Source organism: Trachinotus anak, unplaced genomic scaffold, assembly GCF_046630095.1.
Source record: "Trachinotus anak isolate AG129_WGS33_773 ecotype Australia unplaced genomic scaffold, CSIRO_AGI_Tana_v1 ptg000012l, whole genome shotgun sequence".
Lineage (NCBI taxonomy): Eukaryota > Metazoa > Chordata > Actinopteri > Carangiformes > Carangidae > Trachinotus > Trachinotus anak.
Genome location: NW_027273863.1, coordinates 11,389,336 through 11,403,562, shown reverse-complemented (window position 1 = coordinate 11,403,562; position 14,227 = coordinate 11,389,336). Strand labels below are relative to the sequence as shown.

Below are 14,227 nucleotides of genomic sequence, written 5' to 3'. Positions count from 1 at the left end.
GATTTACGTTTGTGCTACTACAGATGTGATTCACTTGTTTTCATTATGCTACCTTGAGGCTGGCAAGGATGAGATTATTAAAGCTTGCTCAGATCTGGGTGTTTCAATAGAGGCATCCGAGACACACTTGATAAACGGACAAGGACGTTTATCTCAACATTTTTCCCAAGCTGAAGAGAACTGGGTATTTGAACACATAGCAGTGTTATTTCATTTCAATAAAGTGTTTTGCAACTTAAAATAGCTGTTTCTGTATTGGTAACATCAGTAATCATCAGTTGTCTCCATAAAGCACATGAGCCGCACTCACTCTATATATTACTGTTCCCCACTTTTCTGACAAGAAAGTGCGAGGGACCACGCAGACAGCCTTCTAAGCTTTGCAAACATCTGCATTTTTGATATTGCTGGTTGTGGTGCAAGACACACCAACAATAGAAAAGAACAGAGATTTTTTCATCCTCATGATGGAAGGCTTTGCAAGGCTTCAAAGGGAAACATACAGGCAACACAAGACAAAACTCTCAAAGTGCAACTTCTTTTGGTGAAAAATCTTATGTTTGAGGGGCCGACCTTCAAAAGGATGACTATTTAGGAAACGGACTTTAAGGGCCTTCTCCCTCTCTGACCATTTCACAAAAGGAACCAGATTTGGCCAGAAGACATTGTACCTGATCTGTGCAGTAATGTGATTTCGTCAGAAGCAAAACAGGGAGCTTATATGACAGATATTTTCTATGCCAAAGAGACACACTTGTTTTGGTTAAGGTTGGTCTTCCATCTTCACAATGATGTCAAGAATCAAAAGTTTCTAGCTTTTTTCAGAGCAAAGTATTTTTATAAGGAAGGTCATGAGATCATCTCATGGTCAATCTTACCTAAAAACTCAGCTTACCAGTGTTTTCTAGTGCTTCCAGCCACATCTCACAGTCTTCATCATGAAGACCACAGGTTGTGGTTGAAAGCTCTGCTTAAAAGTTCATCCTCTTCTCATAGTTCACAGCATGAAGTACAAGAGTTGCAGTTGAAGATTTGAAACATGCTTCTCAGTTTTCATCATGAGGAAACTTAAACAGCTGTCAGCCAAATTTGAAATAGGTGAATGCCACGAGTTGCAGCTGAAAGACAAGGCTAAAAGCTCAAAATGGTCTTCACTGTGAAGAGCGCTCAACTGATTCTCATGCTGTTAATCATAAAGAGTTTCAGCTGCATGGTCTTCAAGATAAAAGCTATGAGATTGTAGCTGAAAGCTCCAGCTGAAAACTCAATTGAATCTCATGGTCAATTATAATCCAAGCTCCACTTACTGGTGGAACCACAGCTCACATCATCATCATGAAGGCCATGAGTTGCACCTGAAAGCTTTGAACACTAGCTTTTTTTCATCCTGAGGAAATTCCAGCCTCTTTGCACCTCTTTCAACTGCATCTCAGTTTTCTTCACAAAGACCCTGGGTTTGAGATAAACACTCCTGTTGAAAGCACAACTGCTTTGTATGGTCTTTCACTTAAAGAGGTTTCGACCACTTCTCATGAGAAGTTGAAAGTATCTGCTGGACGCTGAACTTACTCTGAACTAAAGATCAACTTACTGGCTTTTTCTAGAACTTTCAACTGCATCTCACAGCCTTAATCATGACATTTGAACATTTCAATGTAAAGCTGTTTGAAACCTGTCATGGTCATCATCATAAAGACTTTTCTACTGCATCATAATGAAGTCCATGATGTGGTTGAAAGCTCTGGTTGAAAGCTAAACTTCACCTCATGGTCTCTCTTACTTATAAGCTTTTTCTTGCAAGTACTGCCTTCATGATGAAGAGCTCACCCTCTTCTTAATAAGGAGTTCTCAACCAATTCTCATGGTATTCATCATCATGAAAAGCTTTCATAGGGGTCTGCTGGTTTTCTTCATCACCAATAAATTCTGAAGAAGCCCAAGGACATGACCTTGGTGTCTTTAATGGCAGCAACAGCACTGCATACACAGTAACAAATATTCAAACTGAGAAGCTTCTCAGTACAACCAGTCTGATTTCTCTGAGCTCCACTGCTCAAGGGCACCTCAGCTGTAGTAATAGGGGGCATTGTGCTTTAATTGTCTCCCCACAGATTGGTACTGGTTTAATTTAAAGTGCTGTCTTTATTAATTTGTTTTGTAATATAATAAGTGTTATCAGAGTCCAGATCTTTGGGTAATAAAAATGTGGAAATGAAATGCACTGACCTATGATATTAATGTTATGACTGACCTATGATATTAAGTTTCAGACAAAAACATTTACTGGCAGCAATTTAAGGTCAATGTTTTGAGCATTCAAACTACGCTTAAGTGCACACTGTTCTCTGCACAAGCAAGGAGAATTAAAACATGTCCCTCTCTCTCAAGAACTGTGGTGGTGAACCTGAATGCAGTTGTTAGTGCTGCTTCACACAACTCAGTCATATTACAATTAAAAAGCATGTGTCTTAAAAGTGTAGACAAAAGGGTAGACAATGTCTTGTTGCTCTCTCACGAAGGCCAAAGAGCGTCTAAAATTTCTGAGATAATTTTCAGTGATTGCCATTGAAATTGTTCCTATATGAAGATGGAAAGCCTCAACTAACTGCTGCCAATTGTAATAAATTATCAACCAGGACAAAGAACAAGCTTTTGACAAAATCTGCTCCACTTAGCAGTAAAAGCGCAATTAAGTCTTTTTGAACAAAATTACAGCTAATCATTTTTTATGGTAACCAAACCTTTCCCAGCTAGAATACGGGTTTTATGAGCGCAAGCTCGCCAAAATTGTCTCTAAAGGCTCGTACTAACTTTCTGAACTCAAGGCTACACTCTTTCCAATTTCACAGCAGTTCATTCAGTTTGACATGAAAGCAAAATGTAATTCTACGAATCTGCTGCCGCGTCCTTCTGAAGGAGACTTATCTATGTTCTCTGGAGTTGGGACTTCAAGTGTTGGTTTTCAGGCTTATTGGATTCATCAGAAAGGATGACACTATTTTAATCCCTGAAGGGAAATTAAAGGCCAGTTCAGTGAAATTGAAACTGTAGAAACTATACAAAATGAATACTGTTTTTAGGTTTAAAAGTATTTTAAAGTGTATTCCACTTGAAGTATCTCTCCCATCACATCATTTGTCATGTTCATGTTCTTTTTTCACTCTCTTCCCCTCTCCATCTTCATCGCATTTGCTGTACCACGCCTCTGACAGTGATAACAACTTCAGAATTTCTTCCTCAGGGACTTGCTCAGGCTCACTAATGTTGAATGGGGAGCATCTGTAAACAGAATGTAAACAGCCATATTCATGTCACTTTAATGAGGTTCAACAACTCCACACTGTGCTTCCTGATTTACTGAATGTTTTCCTTGTATGCTTTGGTGTGACAGCCATGCTGCTGCATAAACTCAGTCTAGGACGTCATTAACACTGTAGCAGGTTAGTCTGACCTCGTTGGCTCCACTGTTCTCACTTTCCTTAAAAGCATCCCAGGAACTGCCAGTGCAACTCTCTCAAGCAGCATGAAGCTACCACCCCAGTGCTTCACAGCAGAGTGTGTGTTAAATTCTTAATGAGCTGTGACTACTTTCCACCAGACGTACCACTTTGAATTACAACTGAAGAGTTTGATTCAGGCTTCATCAGACCACAAAATCTTTGATGCAGAGTCCTTCAGTCTCTTTGTACCAACTCCAGGCATGCTGTCGCTGACTGGCTCCTTATGGCCATTCTGCCATGTAGGACAGACTTATTAAGTGCTGCACTGACTGTTGTCCTTCCAGGGAGATCTGCCTCCACAGCCAACAGGGCTCTGATGTTGACCAGCGTCCTTCTTGCTGGCTTTAGGATGATGAGCTGTAGATAGAGTCTGTCTGCTGCTATATAAGGTTTCCAGTTTAAATCATTTCATGCTGTTCCTCATTTCTACGCCTCCTCACCATTCTGGCTGTGACTCTTACTCGGAGGCTAAGAGTTCATGGCTCTGACCTGCACTGTCACCTCCTGGACTTGAGAAACTTACAATAAGTATTTTAAGCATTTAAGTGACCAGGTGGACAGAAATCAAGGATTTGGATGCAGGTTGATTGTCCAGCTGAACGATTATTTTCATTACTGACTAATCTGTACAGCATTTGGAAACAATGAAAAAAAATGCCCATCACAATATTGTAGGACCCTACAATATTGTTTTTTTTTTTTCTTTTTTCTTCAGTTTTTCCAATAATTTATCATAATGCAAGTCTCAGAGCTGCACCAGTTTCTCACATTTGAGAACCTGGAAATAACAAGTCTCTGGCATTTTGCTTGATAAAATATTAATTGTTTATCAAAACAGTAGCAGATGTAGTCGAGTGTCACAGAAAAGTGTGGCATACTTCACCAAGATCATTTCTGTTTTTCACTTTTAATGCATACAAACATGAAGTGTTAAAGGTTCTTGTTTTAGATTATTAACAATTTGTGGGTATTATAATGAAGGGTCCAGTTAGAGAAAGCAGATATGGATAAAATCCTAAATCATGGTATATGTAATTTTATGCACAATCACAATATGACAGGATCAGGACTCCCCAAGAGGTTTCAAGATATATGTGAGGGGTTATCTAACGGATACAAAAAACAAACCTGTGTTACACAAAATCAAGGTTTTCTAATTTTTGCCTTTCTTCTTGTGAAATTCTGGATACTTCCATCTCTTAAGGCCTATAAAATTTTAAGACAACACAAGCCAAAAATGTTGGGACCCGCTGGCTTGAGAGATTAAATATTTACAAGATAACAGCCTGTGTAAAATTTTATGTCAAAATCCATGAGAAAGTTATTTACGGTATATATCACCCAACACTTGCCACATTGCAAAAAGAAGCTGAGTACTTTCTATGGACAAAGTGAGATCATTTAGTTCATTAGAATGATAGTGTAGAGACAACTGAGACAAAGTTAATAAACGGATAGAGAGGGTAAGAGCAGTAATGACTGTGTAATAACCCACTCACAGGGCAGCCAGTTTGTATTGGCTGTTACAACTGTTGCTTACATGTCTGGAAGGACAAAGTGCCTTAATAGAATGAAGCATATTCAACATCAGACATGCAGCAACATGTTCGCGCCAGTAATCATCTTCTTATACAAACACCTGTGGCCCGCCACAGCCATAGCATCTGGTATGAACGTTCTTGTTTTAAAAAACAGAAAACTACTCTGCAGCTACCAGAGTGTAGAGATTTAAAGAATCCTACCATTATCTCAGATAAACAGAGTACAGGCTTTCTCTATTTCCTTTGAAACACTGGTTTACACCGGCAACTAGGCCACTGCTGACCGACAGTACACAACACACATACAGCACATACACACAGGAGGTCTACCAGGAACAAATATTTTTTAATGTCAAAACATATGTATGTATAAAAAAACAGTAAAACGATTTTCTCTGTCGAAGTACAATGCTTTTTTCCTGAGATAAAAACATTTTCCTAGAAACCTCCAGTGTGATTATTGTCCACTTACAGCCAATCAGCAGCGGGTGAAATTATACATCTCACCACAGGAAGAGAAATCTTTCATACAATGAGAGAAGCAGTTTGTTGATTCTGGTGACAATTTGCAACTGGAAAGATTGGGAATAAAAACAAAAATGCTCTGTATTGAAATGTTTCTATATCTTTTCTCTCAGTTTTGAAATGCCAGAGAGAATTGTTTGTTTAGGTAACACACTAAAATTTCCCTCGCTGGATTTAGTCAGTAAAGGAGACTTGGAGATGCTCACTTGATATCCCCACTTGTTGAATATTCAACCAAAATGTCTTTAAAGGTCTGTAGAGATGAGATCTGGAGCACATGGTTATAAATAACACTTTTAATAAGGTGCAGCAACCTTCCACACCTTATTACAGACTTTATTTTTAACTGTGTTCCAGATGTCATTGTGTTGTCCTAAAATAAAGTAAACTTGGATAATGCATGTTCTTAATATAGAAGGCAGGACATTTATATTGCAGGCTGGGTATTAGTATCCTTCAGCTGAAGAGCCAGTTTTCACATTGCCATTCATTGTGGCTCTAAGTTGAAGAAATCGGGGAATGGCAAAACCACTACAGTACTATAAAAGTCTTTGCCCCAGAGACTGTTAGATGAGAAGAACCTCCATCCTGTGAAACTGATGAAACTGAGCACCCTTAGTTGTAACATTTGTTTGTGGATGGGCTTGTGTTGTGAAGTTGTTCAGAGAAAAAAAATACCTGAGGCTACTTTTCTTCATTTATTGCCACTGGGGAGTCTACTCTCTCTCTCTTTACTGAAACCGTCTCCTCCTTAACACTCCCATCGTCCATTAGCTGTGTTGCTTCTCTTTTCCTCTCCTCCTTGACGGGGTCCTTTTTCACCTTCTTCTTTGCAGTAACTGCATGTGGTGGTTTCACATCCGTGGCGGACTCAGAGGTGGCTGTGGAGCTTTCGCATACAGTCGGTCCCTCCCACTTTGGGATCTCCAATCCCAGCAGCTCCATGAGCTGTTTCATGACCTCGTCCACGTAACTGTGGATACGCAGGTGTGCATGCTTGTCCTGTAAGACAGAAAATTACAACTGTGAAGTGAAAAACATGAAGATGCTGGACAGAGCATCAGAGCAGCATTTTTTAACCATGATTTTGTTTTTGATTTGTGTGCCTTATTTCAAGTGGCATTCTGTGTTTCCATAAATATGTGTGTGGATGATGGAGCATTAACAAGACTCACATGCTTAGTAGGCTGCAGATTGACAATGACCACTTTGCCTCCTTTGCGCTTGGTGAGGAGCGGAAGGTCTCCACTAGGTTTGATCTGCATGGACGTGCCGAGCGTCAGGGCCAGGTCCGCTCGTCTGCGTGCCAAGAGTAGAGACATATATCACACATAAACAGCAAGTGCGACTGCTTCTGACATTCTGTTCATTTGCCTGTTATTAAGGTACAATATTTTAATTCTGGTCAGGGCTCCAAATCTCCTCTTTGTAATTTAAATTCAAATTATAATAATTTACAGACAATACATGAAGATGAGGAACAAACAAATTCACCTTGCTGTTTTGTAAACAAACAATTAAATTAACATTTTAGTGGTTGAAGGATTGAATGAAAATGACAGCAAAACCACATAGACCACTACAGAAAATACATTACTACGACATATCACGTTTCAAATTTTCAGTTTACAGGGCATGTTTGAACTATGGCTTCTGCTACAGTATGATCTGTCTCACCTGCTGGCTTCGTCTGCTTTGTTCAGGTCTCTGTCAGGAAGAGCATCCTCCCAGTCAAGTATCGTACTGATAAGCTTCCCTCTGTTGTAGTAAAGAATGCACTAATAAATCTTTGATGACAAATGTGATTTCAAAATGGGACAATCTCACAGGTGTTACCTGCAGGCTCTGAGTCCTCTGGAGCGAACCACGTCACAGTAGCGTCCTGTCGGTTTCAGCCCCATCACACCGATCACCTTTTCTCTGACATACTGCCTACAGTTTAACCAGACAGGAAGACAAAGATGGTCACAGGCACCCTGCCAAGGCCAATTTAAACAGTGGCCGTTTTATTAGATAAACCAGATAGATTTTCCCTCCTGACACAGGCTGATTTTTTCAAACTGTGGACTCAAGAAGATTCTGGAAATGCTCTTTAGGGATTTTAGGGAGTAGACAGCATCATGTAGCTGCTGCTGAGTTGTTCTTGAACCCTCCTGTTCTACTTTACTTTTACCCAAAGGTTACCTACTTGTTTGAGATCTTAAGCCTGTGCAGGTCACTAGAGCAAAACGAAGTCACTGTTATGTCCCCGGAATCACTTTGACTTGATGGACCCTATCTTATACCCAGCGCAAAGTGTCGTAAAGCCAAACGCAAGCGACTTTGCTAGTTATCATTTTGCTGTGCTGCGCCTATGCTGTGTGTTTGTCTTAAAGTGAGGTGTGATCAAGTGTTTGTTGGCACATTGCTATCTTGAGGCAACAGAAAGCGATGTGTAATTGACCAACAGAATCCTGCTCTGGAGTCAATGGCGTGGTATTTCATTGTTAAATTAAAGGCGTAATATCTAAGAAATATGTGTCTATGTAGCCGGGTGCACAATGCGCGTATTCTCTGTTAAGCACAAGCAGAGTGTGCTGAAAATGCACTTCAGATGTTTGGATCAGGTGGAACATGACAACACAGCCTCAGAAGGTCGGAGAATTATTTGTGGGATATTGTGTGCTGCATAACAGTATGTGTCCTGGATATCTCTTGGCCATAAATGAGGCTCTAAAGAGAAGAATTCTTTCTTACTTCCTGATAAATCCACCACAGTGTTTATTAACACTTCTTATTTCATTATTAGTATGATATTCTTATTTTATACTGTTCAAATTTTGACTGTTGTGAAAGAAATCAAGATTGACTGGGCTTTGTAACATTTTCTCTGGTTTTATTGATCACATATGTACTGCAGCCTAATCTCCCTGTTCTTATCTGAGAGGAGTGGAACCCTGCATGATTTTTCTGCTGCTGGAGAGTATCTGCTTCAGACAACTGTGTATTCAGGAATACTTATATTTGTGGCCTTCCTTTGATCTTTAACAGCTCTGGCTTTTCTCCTCTGACCTCTATTATGTCTCATATAGCCAAGATGTTTTCAGAGCTGCCACTGACTGCATTTTTTTTTTTTTTTTTTTGCTTAACACGTCACTTTCTGTAGATACCTGCAATGTGTGAAAATCTCAGGAGGGTGCCAGTCTCTGAGATGCTAGAAAACTGTGCATTTTAATGTGAGGTGAAGAGGAACTGAACATCTTGTTGTGTGTATTACCAAACAGGTCTACCTAATAAAATGGCCCCAAAGTGAAATACAGTGAAAGACAGTGACTGTTAAGATGAGAATTATCAAAAGGTCTCAACAATCAAAATATGTGTTTGATGTACGTGTGTGCGCACACATACCTGCCACATTTCTCACACTCCTCCACAAACATGTTTCCATGAAGCTCTGATAGCATATCCCTAATTGAGCAAGAGTGAGAGAAGTCCACAAAGGCAAGAAGATCACAAAGATGATATTCACTTAGATCATTGTCTCCAAAGTTAAAGTCAATGCCGAGGTTTTTGAACACAACTTTTTCTCAGTCCTTCTCTGCAACTCGTACTCTGATAAATATTCTGAGCACTTGGATTTACGTCCTGGCACCTGCACATAGAAATTCCAAACAGCTTGCTTTACCTGTTGATCTGCTGTTTCACTGATTTCCTCAGAGAGCGATCACTTCACTGTCAAGTCTCTTTTAAAGAAAAACCTGACTGATTGAGGGTAGAGGGAGAGCCAAGAAATGGCTTCCAGGGAAAGTAAGTCTTCTAATAAGCGTAAAGGATGGATCTACGTACTAAATGAAAAATTGGATTGCTTGCCTCGGGTTAATCCAACAAGCCTGGATAATCCAAAATCAGACCAAACAGTTTTTTATTTTATTGAGCATTTTTTGATGATATTTGAGCAGTGTTTACAGAGCTACTCATTTCTGGTACTGTTACAGCTGTTTTCACAAAGCAGTAGCTTTACATTCAAAACAATGAGTCCAACAATGGCATGAAACAATTAGGTTATATCACATAACTTATAATGCTGTATACAGTACATCTGTGGTTGCAAAATATTAGACTTAAAATAAAAAAGTATAACAAGATTCTTTTCTTCTCAATAAGGAAGTTGCTGCATTTATGTTATGCTGAGAACATCTCTCCTGAGTAAGTACCTCACGTCCACTTCTCATGTATTCATCCCCTCCCCTGTCCACTCACCCTGCCCAAACTCCAAATCACTCTGTATAACACACTTAGTGACATTCCTAAAATATATCATATATTTGCATATGGTGAAAATGAGGTAATCTGCAATAGCTTGTTATAGACTATCAGCTAGGATGACACATCTCTAAAGCTGCATTAATGAATATTTTTATATTAACAATGTCAAATGACTACATGTAATGTGAAACTGGTCACTTATAGCCAGGAACCCACTGAGAATTGTTGCAATTATCGAATCTTTGCCAAATTGGTGCTTTTCCTTGTCTTAACATAATGGTTAACTGTTTATCTTTAGACTTTGGATTGTTTTCCAGACAAAACAAGACGTCATCGGGACGTGAGTCATGATGACATTTGCTTGCATTCTCTGGGCCTGTGACAGGCAATTTCACAGTTTTCTAAAATTTTGTAAACCAAATGATTAATCAGTTACTTGAAAAAACTATCACAAGTTTAATGAATTATATAAAAAATAATTACAATGTTTTGTGGCCTATCTGTGAGATATTGTAAGATTTGAGTTAGCTAGTAAGTGCGTAAAATGCTTGATGTGTGTATATAATGCTACAGGATGGGAGGTACAGCAGAGTTACCTGGGGAAGCCTGATCGGACATGCAGGCCGTCCACATTCTGGCTGATGAGATATTTGAGATATCCAGCCCTCTGAAGGCCCAAGAGGGCCATGTGAGTCACGCTGGGCCGGGCATCTTCAAATGTGGTGTCAAAGTGAGGTGACTCACCCTTTTCTTCTAGCGTCCACACCCCCTTTGGACCCCTGAAACACAATATAGTGATGAATAGACTGAGAGTAGGTATGAATTGGGATTGGAGAGGTTGTAATGCTGTGGGTAAGCATTTCACAAAAATATCAACAACTGAATATGACAAGAACATTTCTACTAGCATGCAGCTACAAGTTTTCAGATGAGAAATATGAAATATGAAATCTATTAAATCTCCAATTTGCCACCATTCTTTTCATGCTTCTTTAATTAACCAGTCAGTTTTGGGAGTCCGGATGGAGGATAAATGCAGTGCTGCTGTCAGTGCTAGTGCCGTCTCACAACATGACAATTGCCAAGTTACTTCAAGGACACACAATTTAACTTTATGCATCAAACAAGGGAATGCATCCTCGAGCCCTCGCTCTCTACGTGAATCTGAACAGCTGCATATCTCATCACAAATGTGATTCACTGCCTGCTCAGCCAATACCAGTTCAAAGACGTGCCAGCTTTAACGGAGAGGCATGTGCGTCATTTATTACACGCTTATCACCATGAGAAAGATGCTGCAGGACATGAAAGCCACGGAATATCTGTAAAGCTGGTAAATACACATGTTTTAGTGTTCAATAATATTAATTTAGGGGGCTGATTTTTTTTTCTCAGCAGGAGCCTGTGTGTGTGTTTTTGTGTGTATGTGGTAGCTATGGGACTACAATTTGCTCTAGTAGGCCTGATGTGTATATAGAAACCTTGGCTTTAATGATCTTGCCATCCAAGGTCGACCCTACCTGACTGACAGGCAGACCATTCAAATATTAATTAACCAAGTCTCCATATCTCTAAGCATGTGTGTCTGAATGCACATAGGCAAACATCTATCATTTATACAAGATGAACTGTGATGAAAATGAATGAATTAATGTCTTGTTGGGTAAAATAATTTACACAGGAAATTCCTGCACTACAATGGGAAGAAAACAAAGGAGTTGTAATGTATTTCTGTGCGTTATTGTTTTGATTTTACAAATAATAAGCAAGTACCACCCTCATCTGTTCAAACAGTGGTACTACAAGAGAAACCAAATTTTAATAATTTTAGAATGATTATTAGTTACAGCCCAATAGAAACATACTATGGAATAAGGAATTTGATTTTGCATACCAAGTGAAGATATCTGCAGTATCCTGGTCTAAAGATGTTGTCATTATTTTTGACATTTCTTTAATTATCCAATAGTAAGAGTATGAGCCAAATCACTTTAATGACACATGTATCAAAACATTCATTCGACCACTGTAGATCAGGTACAAACAAGTGCTAAAAAAGCAGATTAATGCTTAGGACAGGTAGAAAGTAACTCTTTGAAATTCAAAACAGGAAAAAAAAGGTCTTCACTATGTTATTTACATGATCATAGTCCACATTTCCCTGCTTCTGAAGTGCTGCGTCAGATACACTTTTGGAAACAGTCTATTTTATCATATTGCCCTGTTGATTCACCAAAACCAAGACAACCAAACATATTTCAGATTTTAGAGCTATACAAAACTAAGAATTTAAATTGCATTAAGAGAGGAAAAAAAAGGCAGTAGCGACTTTGCTTGTGCCTCACCTGAAGTCAGGGATTCCTGCTGAGGTGCTGATTCCTGCTCCAGAGTGGACAACAAAGTACTGAGATTCTTTAATCAACTGGGCGAGAGTCTCAACCTTCACCTTCAGCTCTTCAGGACTATCAAACACCTACCAAAGAATAAAATACAGCAGGTGTTTGGATATGACTAAGAGCTACAATACATGCCTTCATACATTGTTTAACCTAATTTAGGGATGAGTCCATATGGCATCTGAGAAAGAACCGTAACATGATATTGCCCAAGCGAGTAGAGACATTAATTGTATATTTCACACAACTTGAAAAATAAACTAAGATCAAAACATAGTGTCTTATGACAGCAAATAAGAAATAGTTGAAAGTTTACAATCTATCCATATGTTCGAGGACAAATGCTCTCAAAAGCAAATGTATGGTATGAAAGAAAATGTGGTTTCAAGAAATGGTTCAACTGTTTTGTACAACATAACTTGGTAATAGAACTGAAACTCCACCAATTTTGATGTACTATTATGTTACCTGATGCTGGCACTTTTCTATATTGTGCAACTTCATATGTCTGCTATTTGAAGTAAAATTATGCATATATGAGCCTTCTAATCACCTCCTCTACCTGATGACTGAAGTTGCTGTTTTTGTCTCAGTTTGTATCCGTATTCAGTGATGCAAGTTTACGCTGTTTGAGGTTAAAGGCATTGTCTTTTGTACTCTATGTATTTGTCTGACAATTCCTACAGATACAAAGGGAACTTTCAAAAGGATAATACATTTTTAAATGAAACCATGATGACATTAGGCCTCCTAAATCTAAATTATTTAAGTGGTTATAAAATAGTAGGGTCATCTTAGGGTCAACTACTACATATCTACAATTTAGCCTAATAAAGAGCTTCTTTCTCTCCGGTTTTATCCAAGTAACTAGCTCATTTAAATGTTACATGTGTGAAAGGCCAAACTCAGTCTTCATCCTCATGGTAGATGTCTGTTGTTCTTGTTGTTGTCATTGTCTGAATCAGTGGTGCTCAAACCTTTTCACATCGACGACCCCTTAACTGACACAGACCCCCATCTGATAAGATTTTTGCTTTAAGATGTTTCATTACAGGAAGTGTTTGAAACCCATGAACAAAATAGTCTCCCAGGAATCCCCTTAAGGTAAATAATTCATAACGTAAATCTAAAGAGCACTTTTAATGCTTGAATTATCTGCTGCAAGCTAATACCTCCATAGTTGTTCTTAAGTAAAATCTGGAATATAGGTCCTTTCTCTTTAAAGGAGTCTCTTTACATTTTAGGATCTCCCACTTCCACATCCTAAAGACCGAACCAGGTGAACCAGCCATCCTCGGCTAACCTGCTAGCTAAGTTAGCTGTTTGGAGAGACAAGTAGCGAACCCATAGCAGCTATTTTTTTTTACCTCGGGAAGTCCGCAAACACCTTTGTCTGCGTACGGCGAGAGCCCAGCAGCATAATTCACCGACATGACTGTTGTAGGTATCGTGTCTTTGTTGTTTTTGTCTTTAAAGCAGTTCCTTTATTTTCTGTAAAGCGGGTTCTTAACTCTGTTGTTTGGTAAACGTCATACCCGTGCGACGACGTATGCTGCATTCACTAAAATGGGGGAAATTACAAAAAACGCAGCTCCTGCTCCACTGGGAAATCCACCCGGATATTCTTTGTCAGGGAAAGTTAATGTCTCGTTTTCACATAGCTGTAGGCTTATAACGAAAAGGTAAAGGTGCCCAGAAAACTGGGGCATGCTTTTTTCTTTTAAAACATTGTCTTATAAAATATCCCACATTAACGCTATTTTCGCTTCATTTACAGACCTTATTAGCACTGTAGACGGTGCTTTTTCACTCTGTTGGTGAACTCTATTAAACACTATGAAGCTTCAGTGCCTACGGTTTATATTTAGGCTTATACTTGGCAAACAACCAAAATCTATTCTTAAAAAATCATCATGACATCTTCTGTGCGCTAAACTAGTGTACACCAAGAGCACTGTTGCTTCGAGTTGTATATACAATTCCCGATATTCCTGTGCGACTTGAATGCAGCACACTCTAC

The 14,227-nt window shown here is 39.1% G+C and overlaps 1 protein-coding gene across 1 annotated transcript; it reads right to left on the bottom strand.

The window, feature by feature from the left end:
- Positions 1-5,801: 5,801 nt before the first annotated feature.
- Positions 5,802-13,762, bottom strand: sirt6 (sirtuin 6). Its single transcript, XM_071491959.1, has 8 exons — positions 13,575-13,762; positions 12,157-12,284; positions 10,408-10,590; positions 8,954-9,013; positions 7,403-7,498; positions 7,244-7,324; positions 6,742-6,865; positions 5,802-6,568 (listed from the first exon to the last, which is right to left on the bottom strand). The coding sequence occupies exons 1-8, from the start codon at positions 13,638-13,640 to the stop codon at positions 6,251-6,253; spliced, it is 1,056 nt and encodes a 351-aa protein (XP_071348060.1). The 5' UTR covers positions 13,641-13,762; the 3' UTR covers positions 5,802-6,250.
- Between the last annotated feature and the right edge of the window lie 465 nt (positions 13,763-14,227).